General features: G+C 40.2%; 1 protein-coding gene across 2 annotated transcripts in view; it reads left to right on the top strand.

The window, feature by feature from the left end:
- LOC110850929 overlaps nucleotides 1-18,534 on the top strand; it is a 92,078-nt gene that overhangs the window by 63,638 nt on the left and 9,906 nt on the right. For both annotated transcript variants that reach the window (XM_035852938.1, XM_035852937.1), the window contains exons 4-11: nucleotides 2,465-2,612; nucleotides 6,832-6,920; nucleotides 8,054-8,440; nucleotides 9,689-10,015; nucleotides 13,609-14,366; nucleotides 14,501-14,653; nucleotides 14,983-15,117; nucleotides 15,406-15,927. In XM_035852938.1, the coding sequence (XP_035708831.1) occupies nucleotides 2,465-2,612; nucleotides 6,832-6,920; nucleotides 8,054-8,440; nucleotides 9,689-10,015; nucleotides 13,609-14,366; nucleotides 14,501-14,653; nucleotides 14,983-15,117; nucleotides 15,406-15,927 (2,519 nt within the window). The remainder of the gene's footprint in view (nucleotides 1-2,464; nucleotides 2,613-6,831; nucleotides 6,921-8,053; nucleotides 8,441-9,688; nucleotides 10,016-13,608; nucleotides 14,367-14,500; nucleotides 14,654-14,982; nucleotides 15,118-15,405; nucleotides 15,928-18,534) is intronic.

The raw sequence follows: 18,534 nt of genomic DNA, 5'->3' as shown, positions 1-18,534 counted from the left end.
AGACAAGACATGTTTGTTTAACTGGGAACCTATGTAGTTATTATTGTCCAGCTTTGAAATGTGTACACACTGCCAACTGAATGGACATGGAGAGGAGGGTGTCCAGTTAGTAACATTAGCCATTCAGTCGATAGGTTACTGATGAGAATGCTCATGATAAGTTGAGACAATCGCGTAAAAATTCCATCATTCCCTGTGTCCTTTTCTGTCTCATCAGTTTTTAGCTACTCGAAATATCATGACCATGATCTTTCGACAATCGTGCCATCAACTCCTAAATGAATCGCTTCATCAAATAATGTTGTTCTCCGACTGACAAAATTTTTCTCTGCAAACTTTTAGAACAACGAAGAAAAAGATCATCATAACTTGTCTAATTTATCACGATGCAGCGTCTAAAATGTTAAATCGAGTGTCACGTCATGCAATTCGCTTTTAAGGAGAAAGTTGGGAAATGAGGCCCATGCATGCAGAAAAAGAAAGCCAGTGCAGTGGCGGATGCATCCGTGGCCACACGGTGGGAGAAAATTTGCATCAAAATCTACAAAGTTTTTTGTAGCCAGGTACCTTCACTTAAAAACTTCTCTGCTGCAGTAGAGAAAAATGATATTGCAATGTCAAGTTATCGAACGGTAGATTTTTTTGAATGTGTTTGCATGTCCTCCATTTGAAGCATATAGTAAATATGATAAAGTATGACATAAATTGTGCATCATGTAATGCATAACGCAGTCCTTATTACTAATATTACTATGACCTTGCTGTCATGCTGCATTTATGTACTTATTTGTAAAAATGTTACCATTACTAATCGATATGTTGCGATATATCGACTTTCACGCGCATCCTTAAGTTTTCCTACAAGAGAAATACATACAAAAAAGTATGACTATGTGTCCTCACCGAGACAGTCTCACGTAGGACACATATTTTGCACTGTAGTGTTAAAGACTTCACCTCAATTGAGTGAGACAGCAAAAGTACAACTCATCGCCAATATCAAGGGTTATCAAGTTGTCGTCGTCGTCAAGTAACAATTCGCGACGGCTGAAGGTATTTGAGTTTGAAGTGCTGTACTCGTTCATGGGAGTTGTGAAGGGATGTAAGTATGTTTGGCATGAAATCCAAGATGTGAATCCGACATGAAGTGGTCTTTCTGCAGGTTCCATGGCGCACAATATCAATCTTTTCAGCCTCCAAGCAACCTACATATGTACATACTTCGCCCCGTCCGGAATCTGCTCGAAAAATGTGATTCACTTAATTTTTATTGTATTTTTCCAGACATTTTTCAATACATGAATTTGCTTATTATTCATTCGTCCATTGAATGTTGATTCGTCACTCCGTTGGATTTTTTTGCGAATCTGGTGCGACTTTAATATTTCCTTGATTACAAAATTGAACAGGAAACGTTCACATAACATATTTCATATTTGGCACAAGGCATAATCAAATATGAAGGAAATGGAGTCAGAATGCGGGATCAAATATTTCAGGTTTAAACGGCGCGGAAAATTGAATGTTCATTTAACAACAAAGAGATAACTTGGTTCAATCAGGCGCCCTGCTGTGCACCTCCTGCTGCCTTTACTTAATTTTCCGAGCTTGTGCAAATTGAAAATCAGATTGCAAAATTGCATAACAAAATGAATCCGACAAACAGACAGATACGTGAAGGAATGGAATCAATGCAGAAGTTCCAGTGTTTGTTGTCATTTATTATTCATTCACTTTCTAGCATACAACAAGACAACGCAGATACCTACGAATGCACGTATGTATGAGAGTCGTTTCATATTGGGGTGATTAAACTGGGTGAAATTGGATGGGAAGTTTTTGACGTTGTTGCAGCAGTTGCACCACAGAAAGTTCCAAAAACGCAACCAAATCTTCTCACGATTTGTGACGCAATGAATACAAATTATTAAAATTATATTCAAAAACTGAAATTTGTACATCATGAAATTTTTGTGTTGAAAGAATCACTTTCGCAACTATTGATTACATGAACAAATTTTCTATTGCCTTCACTTTTGAATAAATTATAATGAAATCATTTCATAAAAACTTGTGTAACTTATTGTTTCAAGTGAATCGATAAATCTGGTATGGCTAATAACATCAAGATTTTTTGCACGGGATTCCCAAAATTTGTCCATATTATGAATCCCCAAAGTGTCCATAGAGAAGTTAGGTTAGGTTGGAAATTTGGAATCTGGGAGCATAACAAACTTATGTAATCTATCCATCCAACTTTAAAAGCTTTTAACATAATTGATCAATCCGACGAGTTCATATTGCGTCCCAGTGAGGAACAAGGGTAGGATAGGGGCAGGTCGTGGTGGAGGAGGAGAAGATGGATGACATGGCCAAGTTCACGATCTGTACTGTGTAATGTATATTATAAAACCCTTAATAATAGAAATTGTCAATTAATTACTCACTTTCTCCATGTATTTAGGACTGCTGAGTGCGAGTTGCAGCAACCCACAGCCACCACAATATCTCGTGGATCCGCAGTTTTTCAACCCAGACGCTGCATTTCCCTCAAGTCCGCACGACTCTTTCGACTCATCGAATAATAATCTCAATCCGGATATTGATTCCAAGTAAGTCAATTTATTCTCTCGGTCTGAAAATAGTTTCGTGTCGCGGCCACAAATCCCTACGCATGCATGTTTATAGGAATTTGACATTTGGAAAGTGAGCATCAGAAAAAAAATGAGTGGAAATTGATTTGTTATGTAAGGTCCGGAATTGTCAGGGAGGAAGGGGGAAAAAATTGGGGATAATATTTGCTCCAGAAAATGGGATGGAAAAGTTGTCAATTTTTCTCAGGTGGCGAAAGTAGAGTTTACATTTCCCACGAACCACTTTCACTCACCCTCTTATGTGCCACACTTATGTGCGCCAGAGAAACTACACCACTCTCATTTAAGAGCCACTCACCCGGCGTCATATTTAGGTTGGAAATATCAAATTCATCTCACTTCTCGGCCGCCAACAACATAATAATAAGTCGAGCACCTATTATTCCACACTTGACAATTATGAAATCATAACTGAGAAGAAGACGGGGACTCAAAACTTGTCCGTTTTATCCTCCTTCTTCCCAGCGAACTTACTCTTTTGAAGGGACGGAGTGAGTGTGAGGAGCAAGAATTTCCTTGGTACAACTCGACTTGAAGATATCGTACCTCGATTAGCGTCTTGTTTTCATAGCTTAGCCGATGCTCTATGTTGTCTTTATCGGAGAGGAAATTGCAAAAATGGGAAAAGTGGATGAACCATTATTTTAATGACAGTGTGACGCATGTCTGCACACAAAGACGGCTGCTGGATGCTTTTCCAACCAATGATCTACTTTTTTAGGAGGTTGGGATGACTAAATAAATCACTGCACTGGTTTTTTTAGAAATTCAATCCCACCACTGCAGCTTCCGTTGGAATGATTAGACTGAAAATATTTGCGACTATAGTTTTACATAGCTTAATGAAGTTAAAAGTTACAAGGAGATTTCGCTAATTTTCGCAGCAATAATGAAATCAGGTTTTGTAAGCAAATCACGTAATTCATTGACAGTCTCGACTCTGTACAAAGTCCCAAAATGACAAAGAACTGGAAGATTCGTCAAAGATTATACCCAGAGGCCTGACATACACGACTTAAAAGCATGGCTTGTGAGTCACCATGCATATGTATATCTAGAACAAACTACCACAACTAACTCAACTCTGCGATCTGATGTCCCACCATGAACGAAAATGTATGTTGAAAGCTGTGAAAAGTTTGAAATGCAATTTCCTGAGAGATTTTTGACTCGTTTAAAACAAGGAAAAATGTGAAGTTGGCCTCGCCAAAATTAGAGCGGAAGCAGTCGTGTCAGTCAAGTCACCCACGCGCTGATTGCTATACTCGTACATCCCCCGTCACTTACTTATTATGTCCCGAAACTTGAAAAGTTGTTGCTATAAAAGAGAGCTTGCAGTCCGCTGATAATTTTTGCTACACAAACTTTTGCCCTTCACATTCACATCATCAACCAACCTTCAATTTAACCAAAAGTCTAATCATCATGTTCCGCAAAACTTTTGTCTACAAACCTTGAGTCGAAATATGCCCCATTTTTTTAACAAACTTACAACTTCAGAACCTTTGTCCTTGTTCTTTCATCATCTTTCTTCACATTCTCGTCTTGCATCCAAGTATGCGCGCATATTAACCAAATAAGCACTTTGGTAATTATCCCGAGAAATTTTCCAAATTAATTCTTAGCATAAGCATCCACACACATATTGAATAAATAAGAAAGCACACATATTAAAACGGCACTATTTACGTTGCAGACATGTAAATAAATGTCAAGTCTCGTCCGAAAGAGAGAGACAGAGAGTGGAAAATAGCTAACGGAGAAAGTACGCAGCACAGTTCTTGACCCTAATCTCAAGATTAATTGTTGACAGAATGACATCAACACAAAGCTAAACATGGGCTTGTTTTTGCTGTTGCTAGTCTCGCCGAGTGGGCAGATGAGGTGCCCATGCTGAGCAGAGCGATGAGATTCCGTTCGGAGAAAGTAAGTGAGAGTGGTGGTGTGTCTAGCTAAGATTGCAGATATTAAATATATCCTCTTCGTGCTATCACTACCCTTCACCCTCCATTATGCTACCACCAACTCAAAGGAGAATCCTATTGATAAATATTCAGTTTCTCCTGCGGTGTCTAGCTGTGCAGCTCGGTGCCCACCAAAAACACATATCACTCGTCCTAACTGCAAACATATCCGGATGTATTAGGAAACAACGTCAACATCTGTTTTTAGCCTTTTTGTTGTTGTCAAGATTGTTTTCATGTTTCGCATCAATGAAGATTATCCCAATGATTGGGTTTTCTCTTCGTGAAATAAGTCATCAACCTGGAAGGGCGAAAGGAATTTAGTTGGAGCTTGAGGTTTTTTTTCTTGGTATGGACAAAGGAACACGTGGCAGAAATGTAGCCGTAGACTTTGTAGTTTGAGATTATAAACTTGATAGCATTTTACGTCTACCATTCTCCCGGTGCAGATACACTTGACCCTCGCGAAGTAAAAGTTCAGTTCAGAGGTTTAATTCCAAAGTCGCACCGTAATCTAAAATTCGATCTTTCACGCACGCAAGATATACTTCTATAGTGTTGAAATTCGGCTAATTTAATCCTACTAATTTTGCTCCATTATTCCTTTTCTTAAACATTTTACCCTGATTTGATCTACAGATGTGCTTGTCTTTTCTTTTGACAAAGTTTCGACACCGCTTAGAGTTCCAGGACTGCACGTATGCCTCAGTCTAAACTCATTTTGTATCGTGCCAACTGCTTTCACCATAAAAACACATAAGCTCCACGTATACATAGACATATATATCTGCGCGTATATACATACTTCGCTAAGAAGGAGAGAGGAGAGGCGGAAAACATGACGAGGTTTGGCAGCCTGGGCGCAAAAGGGGAGAATCAAGCAGTAGGAATATGAAGAGCTGAGAAAGTTTCGTGCGAGAGATTGGGTTGGAGAAAGTTGAGATGTTGAGTGAGAAGTCCTGCCAATTGTCAGACTGAGTGTCAGTTGGATTGAAGTCGGATTTTTTTCACCAGGGTTTCCGCACACAATATCCTCCCAATTGGAGAGCCATTCAATGAAGATGCAAAGTTTTGTCATAACAAATAAAGTTCTTGCAGAGTAATCGACTAAAATCGTATTTTGTCATATCTGTCTGGTGACAAAACAGAGCAAAGTACTTAAACGGTTAAAAATGACTCTAATGTCTACAAAATAGGCCTGGCTACCCGTAGAGATGCGGTAAAATTTAGATGTGGTAAACCCTGTTGTTACCAACTAAACCACCAGCACAGCAGGATACACCAAGTTTTGTCTCATTATATTACGTAATTGGTTGTCTGGTGAGGGGCCATTGGGGAACAAGTGGGACATCCCGACCAGCTCTTCTGATTCGAGACTTTGACATCTACGTACCACGGCCGCCGCGACGACGACGACGACTGCGACGACTACTATATGATCATATCAGTGTCAAAACGTCGAAAGTAATGCTTTTCTAGGTTCTTACTAAATTATAAGTGCCAAATGGTGACATGTGTTCCACATAAAGTTCTCTAACACGTGCATGTCGTCCTGTACATCCTTTATTTAATTTCATTCTCTCATTTTAATCAATATCTTCATTCCTTCCACCACCACTGATAACGACGTACACGAGTTGTCCACCTATAAAAAACTTGATGTCAAGTAAATTACAGACATTTGCTTGAATAAAATCTGCCTTTGATGTATGCATAGCAAGGTTACGTTGAATTGAAAAATTAGTATAAATACCTGAGAAATTGCGTTAAGAATATGCGTGTCTTATCCTCCTGCTCTAAATAAACTGGTGGTTAGAATTAATTTTATTACGTTGTTGCCTCATTGTTGAGGCAAGAAATGTTACATAAACCGTGAAAATTGAATATGTTCCTGTCCCGACGTGCCCAGAATTATGTAACTGTTATAAAACAAGTGGGTGGAGTTGCAACCGAGAGACTGCTGTTCCCGTCTGAACAACAACAGAGATGGATGGCTGGATACATTTGTTTAGAACATTGTTTGACACGTGGAAACAAGGACGGATTATTCCATTAATGAGAACCATGCATGAAGTGGGGAGAGCGAGTGAGTAGGAAGCCATGTCCGTCTTAATTAATCTGTGGCTCGTGGTTGGTGACGACGAGATTAATTTTGTGATACTCTTTTCCCAACAAAAGCAAAGCGTTTGCTAATTCCTTCTCCTTTGTTCCAGGGGCGATGAGTGCAAAAACGGGTGGTGCGGCGAGGACGGTAACTGCATCTGTAACCCGTGCTGGAGCGGTCCGACGTGTCAAGAATATGGTAAGCAGAGTTCAAGGCCGAAACATGTTATTGCGTAAATTTATGTCCACGACCAATCCGCGTGCCCTTATCCAAGCGTCGGAATCTCACCCAAAGAAGAGAGAGAGAGGTTGCAAGAGGCCCTTGAAATAGCTCAGAATCATGAAATTCGAACAGGCGATCGAGCATAACTATGTAATCAGCCATCGGGCTAAAATGTTTTCAAACCTCACGGATCGTATCGTATAGTAGTGAAAATTGGTCTAAAAGTAGCATCGGAATTTCACTCAGGGTGAGTGATGAAGATATATGTAATGCATTAGACTGAAAAATATCACCTCTCACTTTCTCCCACTCTGCCTCACATCCGCTGCATGGATGATCTGGCTGTCAACCTTAAGCAATATGCTTTGTAATGCAATAATGGAGAGTTCTGAGATTATAATCACAGCCAGACGGTGATTGATTTACTCAATATTCAATCCAATAATGCCACACAATGCAATTATGATCATAGGATTACTCTTCGTGGTGCATGGGAAGCAAGCCATGCCATCCGTGGTGTGGTGGGTGAGCTGTGTTGTGTTGTTATTAATTATTTCCCGAGACAGACCTGATTCTCATGCTGCTCCCCGTCGAAGGCGTCCTAGTTGAGAGGTGGTGAAAGCAAAGCCTTAGTTTTATCATCGTCATCGCTACCACAGCTCAACGGCAGCAAAACGGCGTCATTCTGCATCATCACCATTACCCAATGCACCATTATCAGATCATGGATTAATTTAATACTGCTGTTGGGCGAACAAAACCGAGTCATTTGCAGGACTGAGCTTCCTAAACCACTTAAAATTTAGCCTTGCTGGTGGTGTTTGCGTAACTGCTAAGTACATATATTCCCCTCGGTTGGCAGTTAGACACCTTTCTCCTCGGGGGAAGAAAAGAATTGCATTTGCTCTTATGAAACACAAAAAGTAAAACACGTCAGAAAACATAGTCGAACCTTAAACTGTTGAGAACTTCAAAAGAAAAAGTGCTCCTTTCACGAGTCGTGAATGGCAGCATAACACCACGAATACACGTCACAGAACAAAAAAAGTATGAAGTGCCGGGTTGAAAACCAACTTGTACGCTAAAGTAATTAATGATTTTTGCACCAGTCGACAGATTTGCTCCCCGGTTTTTGGCAGAAGAGCCATTTTTCATTGTGGAAGCATCTTCGCCTGCTTCCAATGGAGGTTCAAACTCTGGAGGAAGTGGCTACTCTACGTTCCTTGACCCAGCATTTGACCCTGTTTACCCACAATTCGCCTACTCGTCCTCATCCTCATCCTCAGCAGATTTCGTGGACCCTGCCCCCTCACCTTCTCTCCCCCCTACAAACTCCTGGACGAAGGGGGGCAGCACCACAGCCGCCACCACCAGCACGCAGCACTACCAACCCCAATTCTACCCACAGTTCCACAGCCACCAGAACCCATTGCCCCTCTTCAGGATAGAGTCAGCAGACGATGATCTGGGCCTTACATGCCAGTTGGGCCAAATCGGTAAGAGCGGATTAGGGGTCCCAATCCCGGACGATTTTGGAAATCCCGGGAATCGGGATTCCCGGTTTTGGCCGTGAGAAATCCCGGGAAATCCCGGGATTTTTTCCCGAAATTCAAATATCACCTTATAACTTCAAATTAGTCAAATTTGGGTATACAAAAAGGTACATGACTATAAAAGTACAGCGCCTGAGCGTATTTATAATACTTACATATCTCTTTATGTGTTTTCGGGCTCTGTGCATGCATGAATATTATTATAAAGTATGCTATTTTCTGGTCAACTCAAAATAAATATGGTAGCAATACAAATTAGCGATTATATGGTTTTGCCTGCTATTGAAAATGTTAAATCTCGGTGTATTTCGGCGTAGCCCAATTTTCGCCCTTTCGAGGTGATATGTGATATGCAAAAGTTTGACAATTTCATTCCAGAAATCTTAAATAATTAACCAAGAATGTTAACCCGAAATGCCCAAATTGACGTACTTATATTATTTGGCCTAAATTGCGAACCATTATTCAAAAACTTCGGTTGGATATGAAGTTTAGCAATTCAAAAATTTCAAGATCAAATATATGAACCACTTCGTGCAAAACGCATTAAATTTAGCTTTAAATTCATCGGCTAAAATTCGAACTCACTTCTAACATAATAGCATTTTTGAGCATAACTGATTTCAGATTTTATGATTATAATCTTGCTTAGTTCAAGTTAAAATCTAACATCGAAATTGGGAATTTGAAGCTCGATCTTGAACTATAAATTTCATTTTGAATTATATAATTTAGATATGTATAAATATATGTACATATGTATACGGGTTAGAAAAATGTGGCTAACCATATTGTTAAACATTTCGATTTTCGAGTCCAGGATCAATTTGTATGGTTACGTCATCGAAACTTTTCTTACCAATCATCATATAACCGAAAATAATGTAAAATTGCTATTAAAATTGTAAATTATAAGTAATTTTCAGCTCTGAATGACGAATTGAAAATCCCGAAATCCCGGGATTTCAGTTCTTCAAATCCCGGGATTTCGGGATCCCGTTTCCCGGGAATTCCCGGGAATAAAATCCCGAAAAATCCCGGGACTGGAACCCCTAGAGCGGATGCACAAATTATTTGATCAGCCTTAACTTTTTATCAATTATTTTCTCTTTAATAATGACCACCAGAAGTCAACAGATTTCACTCAAAGCCACGTCTATAAGGTTATGATTTACTAATTTAATTATGCAGGTCCAGCTGCCACTTGCCCGTGTGCAACCCCTCGCTACAAGGTGGTCGGAGCAACGACCACCTTCCCCGAAAAATCTTTGGACCATCCACCCTCGTTTGAGGATGGGCTGGCAGATGAGGATGCAGCAGGGGCCAAAGGTAGTGGCGGTGGTGGGAAAGGAGACGACTCGTCGCCGTTGACGACAAGCAAGGAATGTCGAAATCAGAGTCACAACCACCCTGGCAACAATCTCTTTTGGGCGGATGAGGAGACTGGAGATGTTTTTCTACGCCAAGGCTTCAAACTGCAGCCAAGCAAACACTACTTTATCACTCTTCAAGTTTCTGGTAAGTCTTCGTACTTTGGAGCAACTTTCTTCTGCCCCTCATTATATTGATTTTCGGTAAAAGTCACCAATTTGAAATTTTTTAGCAGTTAGTTTCCCTGTCTAAAAAAATGAGGGCATCATGCATGAGAGAAAGTTGTCCGATGCAAAAATATAAAACCCACGAGCGACGAACGCAGCAGCAGAGAATTTTCCTGCATTTCCTTCACTTTCACCCCGTTCCCAGATGACTTGATGGTGGTGGATTAGTTGGATGTGACCGCATCCTCAGAATCTTAAGTGACCACGTGCTCCCACTAAATTACTTAGTATTTAAGGCTTTGCCAGCCCACTCGGGGTAAAAGCGGCAAAGAGAAAGAAGTGGATGTGGAAGATATGGAAAGCGGGGGAAGATCTTCATTTGCATTTGCTTCATTTAAGCTTCAGAATGAGAGAAATCTTTTAATTTTATTGCTTCTCGAATCAGAATGGATGGCGAATAGAGAGCTCGTGCTATTAATGATTAAAATAAAACAGTTAATGGAAAAAGTTGTGATAAATCAGGACAACTTGGGTCGCCTGCTAATTTTATGGCTACTTACATAATATATTTTCTTAGTTAATTGCTTTCATAATTAGTCAATCCCAAGTTTCTGCATCCAACTAAAGTTATATGTACATTTCTCATAATAAACATACAAATATTTGTAAGTGCATTCGTACCTATGAAAAAGATTGGACACAAAATGAACCGAGTAGTTAGTTGGCTGGACATACATATACATATTCCATACAAACAAACGAAGGAAGTCGCAGGAAGCGAGGAGATAGAGTAACAATGCGTTTCCTTTTTGTATCACGACGAGTAGTGGCGTAATAACTCGTACGATTTTATTACTCTAATTGTTCACCAAAGGATTAACGAGAAAAGTTTGTTGCAACTCTTGAAACGTCGTCATCGGAAGCAGGGGAAGAACTATGTACATATAAATACGTTCTATATGAGTGCATATCTACGTGCATGGTATTCTAGAGACTTGTTCTTGGCAATAGTGCTCCGAGGTTCAGTCGGTGGGTCACGAAATAAATTCTGAATGTTTTTATGCCCACGAACGTTAGGAACCAAACCAACAAAGAACAATGCCAACAAATCCGAATTCTTAAGTATACTAAAAAGATACCGAAATAAAATACCTCCGCCGTTAATCCTTTTTTTCTCAGATTTTGGGGAGATGCCAAGCATCGCATCGCCCTCTCATATGCGTATCAACCCACGCCGCCACCGTGAATGAATGCATTAGATTCCTTCATACATGCATGTCAAGATAAAATTTTGCATCCCATGTGACGCTACTTTGTGTCCCATGATCCGATTACAAATTGCCCAGAAAATCTTTTTGGAATATTTTAACATTAATGAGTAGCCGTTCTTCTTGTTTCAGTAGAGAAATCCATGACACAAGAAGACCGACTTTGGAGTACATATATTTCTCACATAATTATGACGGTAGCGATGGAACGGAGAGAGAGAAAAAAAGAAAAATTTGAACAGTTTCCCTGCCACAAAAGTCGAAGCGATTTGAAAATTTTATACGTTTTTAAAAGCAGATAAATTTACCACGCATTGGTCAAATGGCCCTTCCAGAATTACTTTATGTTCTGATAATGTGCGGTAGAGTTGAGGGAGCGCAGCGGATCGCGGATGATATAATGTCATAACTTTTGCTGAATCAAAATGATTTTATGAGGAGGATTAAAGTCGAATATGGGTCTCTTTGTCATTTCCGTATTATTACGTTTAGAAGTATCTGCCCCGGGAGAGCCTTCGCTGATGGTTGTGGTGTTCTCCGACCGCGGGTCATTTTTCCCATGGAATGTTCCCTGAAAGAATTATGTCACCAAAAGAATGGGTCCAATTATGAGCACAATGCTTTTGTTCACGATTACTTTTCACCAAAGTGAGGTAGCTCCACACCTTGAACACGTTACGAGGTATTTTGGACGCCATAGTACAATCGCATAGTTTGGTGCTGTGACATGTACGAATGAGGTCTGTTACTGTGTTACAGTTCTCATGAAATTGTGTGAGCATGGTACAAAATAGTATTTTACTGGCTAACTATTTACGGGAATACGTACATCCATCTCATTGTCAGTACGATTTGAGACGAAGAAACTCAAAAACTTTATAGCTTTCCACTTGAAATCACAGAATGTTAAAAATATTTCTCACACAGTCGTGTCGCTGCTTCTGAAGATTTGGTTACCCAACAAATGGAACAGTTGACACTGCTGTAAATAAAGAGAGTTTTGGAGAGAAACAAACCTTTCAACAATCCTTTTACTTTCTCCATTTCAACGCTTCAAGGACTAGAATAAGCACTATTTGTTTTGAAAATGAAGTGGTTTTGCAGGCAGGACTACCTATCCAAGCAATCAAACATATACACCAAACTGAGGAGGGGAGCTTCACCACCTGCCCCTCTCAGATCTAGATGTGCTTTGGATATGTGGTAGGGTCCCATGAGTGTACTAAAACCCTAAAGTGGTTTGACTCCATGGCCACAGTTACGCCCGCCACACCCACTCAAAGGCGCCAAAAACACGAAAAAAGCCCTGTGTTCACTTGTTCAAACCCTAGCCAAAAATCCAATTTTGCTCGGATTTTGGTCAAATTTACATTTTTGTGATCCCAGATACTTGCTTGATCATATCCAGTAGCAATCTCAACTTTTTTGAAATTTTGAATTTTTTCAAATAATTCATCAGCCCGAAAATGCCCGAAAATTTCGAAAATTTCAAAAAAGTTGAGATTGCTACTGGATATGATCAAGCAAGTATCTGGGATTACAAAAATGTAAATTTTATCAAAATCCAATCAAAATTGGATTTTTGGTGGATTTTTGAATTTGGTAACTTTTGTGGTTTTCATTCCTTTGAGTGGGTGTGGCGGGCGCAAATGTGCCCATGGAGTCAAACCACTTCAGGGTTATAGTACACTCATGGGACCCTACCACATATCCAAAGCACATCAAGATCTGAGAGGGGCAGGTGGTGAAGCTCTCCTCCTGAGACTTGTGATGCTTTTAGTCTCAAGTATTTTTGTAGTATGATGTATGCCTACAATATCCAATTTCCCAAGAAATCTACCCACTCCCGACGTCGATACGATATTTATCCGAGGAAGAAATAGTAGTGAGTGAGTGAGCTGGCAATAAGGTTTGGTTTGTTGTTGAGTGATGGTGGTGGTTAGTTGAGGCGAAGAGAAAGTCGGTCCATGAGCACACTCCATCCATGTAGGAAAGTGAAAGGCTGACTAAAGTGGTGCTGATGATGGTGGTGTGAGTCTAGTTTTTGGATGGATGAAGGAGAAAGTGTTCAATTGTAACAAAATCTTGAGTCATCAGCCTTTGTTTGTTTTTCTGTCATGTCTCTTGTGTTTGTGTCTGCTGTAAATTATTTTTCCGAGAAAGTAGTTAACGTCCTCGCAGTTTGTGTGCAAACGGATTCGTGTAAACATTGATGAAAGAATCCAAGAAATGTGTTCATTACACTCGTTTGTAAATGCCAACAACTATTTTGAAATTTCACTTTTTCACTCCCTCTTTTGCTTAGCTCTGCCCGTGAACAGCAGTGGATACAAGCCCTGGAAGGACGAAGTGGTCGCGACTCTCTTTGTGAGACCCCCTTCCTCCATGGAGGACGGTCTTCTTGATGGAATTAACAACATGCTCCTCGAACCGACCTTGTTTTCCGCGACTACGACCACTCCAGCTACACCGTCGTCTGAAACAGAGACGCAACACTCTTCCTCTTCACGTCACCAGGCTGGAGGAGGGGGTCTCGGGCAGCTAATGGTTCAAAATGAGTTAAAATCGGAGGACGCATCGCCATTCTCGTCCGGATACTTGTTCTCAAAATCTTCAACGGAAGTTTACTCTGAATCCAATTCCAAAGAAGGAAACGAACAAGTTCTCTTTCAAGAAGAGGACAACAAAGAGATCTCTCTCCTTGGACAACGAGACAGTTCTAAATCAAAACAAACTTTACGACGGATTAATATTAGAAACTCCAAGACCAAACTCCCATACGCGCTCAGGGGTGACAGACCTCATTATAAGTTTGGCGATTATCAGAAAAAACATCATAAGGGCAACAAGGATGGTGGGAGAAGTCGTGATGATGATCCGGACAGTGACAAGGATGACGTTAATATGGCTGGTCAAAAGGATCAGCCCCCTTCTAATGATGATGATGATGACGACGACGATGATGATGAGAGTGCAGAGGAAGTGGTTCGACGTTCTCCTCAACCCGCGATGCCACCAGCTTTTTTCGGAGAGGAAACATTTCTTCATCGTTGGAAACGCCAGGTATGGATAAAAGCTGCAGTTACATGAATGCATCAAATGTTTACCTACTGTTTGTGATCTTTTGCTTGTGGTGCAGCCACGTTTTTCAAAACTTTCAAAATTATGTGTGCTCTCTCTTTCTCTCATTATTTTAGACATTGCTAACGGTCCCGGAAGACTTTCAACTCACTTTGTCCCGGGTTTCTGATACTTTCACCAGTGGAAAGATGGGTCTCGGCGACAAAATTAAAATGCAACTGGTTATCCAAGTTCCATCTTCTGTGAACTCAGTCGACTTTGATGTCGAGGTTGGTTTCCTTTTCCTTTTTGCAATTGTATGATTTTTAATTGTAAAAGACATCTTTCATTTTTTATGCAACACGCCACCCAATTTTAGTATCTACTTAATTTGTAATATATAACGTCTTATTTCTCTACTTAAATCCACGCAATCTACAATTTCCTTGAAAACTAAAAAAACAAGATTGACCAAAAAACAACCAAGGAAAGTCGGCGACTTTCTTTGACCTAGCTTGACTGGATTAATAATGCAGCATCATCTCGTCCATACATATAGCATATCGTACAAATAAGTGGGATCGAGATGATAATCGGGTTTTGATTTTGATCCCTAAAGATCCTGAGCACGAAGGAAGTTCCCAGATTTGCCATCCTTTCAGCACATGTCAGCTCTATTGGGTCGGACATCTCCTTTGACAAAGATCACACAAACTTGGCTCCGATCCTTAAGCCTTCTAAGAACGTCTCCTTGGTAAGTGAGCAAATTCTTTATTAGAAAAAAAGGTTCTCTGATTTTTTAAACCCATCGTGCTATTTCACCTGCGAAAGATTTCTGGGGAATTCTAGTCTCAATTTTGATATATTGATAACACATAAAAGCATGATCGACTCGAGCAGATCGGGTTGTCTGGAGCGCATCTTAATAAGTAATAAGTTGAGAGGGAGTTGCGTTGCACAGATGGAATAAATGAGATGATTTGTGGCAAGGATAAGATAAAGTATTAATAAAGTATGACTGAATTTCGGTTCCCATTTGCAGTACGACAGTGCACTCTGGCACTGGAAGGGAGTGAGTCGTGAGGGAAAAAATGAGCATCAGAGTAACAACAAAGGGATCACAATAGACTTTGACATAGTTCCTGTTGGTGGTGCGAGTTATTCAAATGTGTCACGTCGGGCTCCTTTATTACAACTTTCATCATTACCAACCTCATCATCATTATCAAAGGGTGGTAGCAGGAGCAGCAGTCGCTACCAGGGTCACAACCAACGGACAAATGTCAGCCCATTAGGAAAAATGACAAAAGATTTTAATACGTACCTGCTCCCCATCCGCGCCCATCTCACATTCCCGCCTCCGCCTCCTCCCAAAAATGGAGAAGCACCCCATCAGCAGCCCTATCAATCAAACACTGCCGAGAAAATCTCACAGCAGCGTCTTTTCACCCTTTTCGTCAACTCTTCTGCCTCGGCTGACACTCTCCCAAATGGATCCGCTTCCGGACATTGGGCTGACAAGAATTTGAATATGGTGACAACGACGGGAAATCGCCTCCTAAATGTAAGCCTCTCCTTTTTACTTTTTTTGTTAAACATGCACATTTGACGATCTGCAAAGTTTGAGGAAATTTCACAAACAAATGATTAATGTTCTCGCAAATTTGGGTAAGTTTGCTATTGTGTTAGAGTTTCGAGTAGATTACATCATCAGAGCATCGTGATTGTATACAAAAAGAAAACGTATGAAATCGTTACATGTACAAATCCAGGGTATTCCGAAGTTTTTTTTACATAAGTTCAACTCATTCTGCAGAAGCCGTACTAAAATTACGGAGCCTAAAAGATTAGTGATGTTTATTTGATCTCTATTTCAATGGTGGCTTTTTTGAACGTACTTACAAGCAGGGTTTCATTCTTTAAATTGTTAATCTATCCCGTAAATATTAGCTGCCAATGGTTAAATTGCCGTAGTCCGTTCCATCGGAAAGATGAATACGGAAAAAGTTAGCTTGAGAATTCGCCGGAGCCCCTTCATCTTTATTCTGCGGCAGAAAGCAGCAACAGACAGTAGGCATCAGCACTTGGAGATTCGATCAAGTCACTTTATGGGCCATTGAATTTATTTCAACATGTCTTGAGCGGAATCTAAACTGGAGAAAGTGCGAAATTCGAGTTAGCGAGTGAAAGTGCAAATTGAACTTTTGATATTCCAAACTTGTTCAACTCGACGATATTCTTATTCCTTTCAATGGTTGGCTGTGGTTTTGTCTGTCTTGAATACCACACACACATTGACACATCATCTCGTGCTCAAGACTTTGCCCTGGAAGAAAGGTGTCTAATCCACACCTCATTTCACTTTATGCACCTCGTCGCCTTCTTTCTCCTCCAGCTCAAAATTGTACCAAGGAAGGCAACGCAGGACAGGAAGGCAGCAAAACATGTCATATCACTGCTGAAACCGCCTTCGTCTTCTCTCCCTTTTGCCAGCACGTTCTTCTGTTTGGGCCAATTTATTCGGCCAACTTGCTCAGTGTTCCATAGTTTTTCCGTTGAATTGATTCCCAATCGGTGTGCCTATAGTTCACTCGCCCGAAATAAAAACTTTACGAGACATGTGTGAGTTAATTTACGCATTGAATATGAAATTCAAATTTAGTCCATATACTAAAAAAAACTGCTTTCACGCTGTTTTGTATGCATGCATGAAAACAACAGGATTTGTGGCTTAATATAATATCCGATTTCGAACAATGTTACGGAAAATGTCAATTTGGATGACATTGTACGACGTTCATTAATTGTGAATCTAGACTTTGATTTAATGAGAAAACAATAACTTGCAGATGCGTGTTACAATTTACGAGTTAACGGACATTACTAACTAAAAGTATACATGCAATAAATAGAAAAAAATGTCTGGGGTCATATAATGAATGGGGGCTAATTAAAAAGCATGCACATCTACTACGTAGTCGGTCTTTGAAATTCACGGCAGCTGAGCGAGACCATTAATATACTTTGGGCATAACAAATTTCATGTGCAATAGGCTCTTTATCAGGGGTTCAATCAATGCAGAAAGCAGTTTCTTCGCCATGTCGTCGGTTTATGCGTATATAATAGATTTTCCTGAAACCCACACTACAAAGGAGGACAAGTTTTTCTTTCGTCACTTTATACACCGACTGAGTAATAAAAAGTTTGGGTTAGCGTTGGCTGCACAAAAACAACAATTTCATTGGGTTAATAACATTGCCTGCCTGCCTATCAGCCAGTAAAGAGTTTTGCAACTAATCTATAAACATTTTATTGCTGCTAATTTTCACTTCTAACAGTATTGAAATGTTTCATTCGAAAAGACTGGTCGCAAGTCGGGCTAGAGATTGAAGTCTCGTAGCTTTGTTGTACCCTACTGTTTTTGGCAGAATGGCTAACTTTCCAACGAAAACGAGTAACTAACTCTCGGTCAAATATAAAATTCCAGTTTACAGGTTATCATGTTAGCTTAACTTAACCAACCCAACTTTGATTTTCAAGCTAGCTTACCTTGCTTCCTTCCTAGAACAAGATGGGCCGTGATGATAGGATGAGTTTGGGGTTTGAACGCTCCATATCATAACAGCAAGCAGTAGCTATATTCTTTAGTGGGTAGCCACTGAAAGAAGGGAGCATTGCTACGCTATGACCCTGTATGAGTTCTCTTTAAGAACGACGACGAGGAGCTGGAGGAAGTAATAATTTGGTATTACCAAGAGCGTAACAATTATTATAACCATCCGTATAAAAGCTGCCTGGACAGGAGCGAGGAAAGTACGTCTCCGTGGTGCAGGGAATAATAAACAAGTTGAGAGATAAGAGTGGACAAACCCTCGTAAATTTTTGGTTGACAGCCAAACACATATTGTACGTAATTTTTTTATTCAGCCGACCCGGCCATTTAGAGCAAGGTTTCCTGCTATTTGACGACCTCACATAAGTTTCACATACATAAAAAGTATTAATGTTCGCAGAAATCTAGATTATTACTTTATCGCTTGTTAAATGGACCCAGTACAAGAACGGTTCAATTCGATACGGATTATTTGTTGCGTATATGGCTGTTGTATAATTGAGGAGCAATTGCTTTATGGGCATGTATAAAGGGAGACTTGGGATAGAATTTTAGCC

This window comes from Folsomia candida, unplaced genomic scaffold (assembly GCF_002217175.1).
Source record: "Folsomia candida strain VU population unplaced genomic scaffold, ASM221717v1 Fcan01_Sc006, whole genome shotgun sequence".
Classification (NCBI taxonomy): Eukaryota; Metazoa; Arthropoda; class Collembola; order Entomobryomorpha; family Isotomidae; genus Folsomia; species Folsomia candida.
Note: the sequence above shows the minus strand (reverse complement) of the source record. Positions and strands in the feature narration are given on the sequence as shown.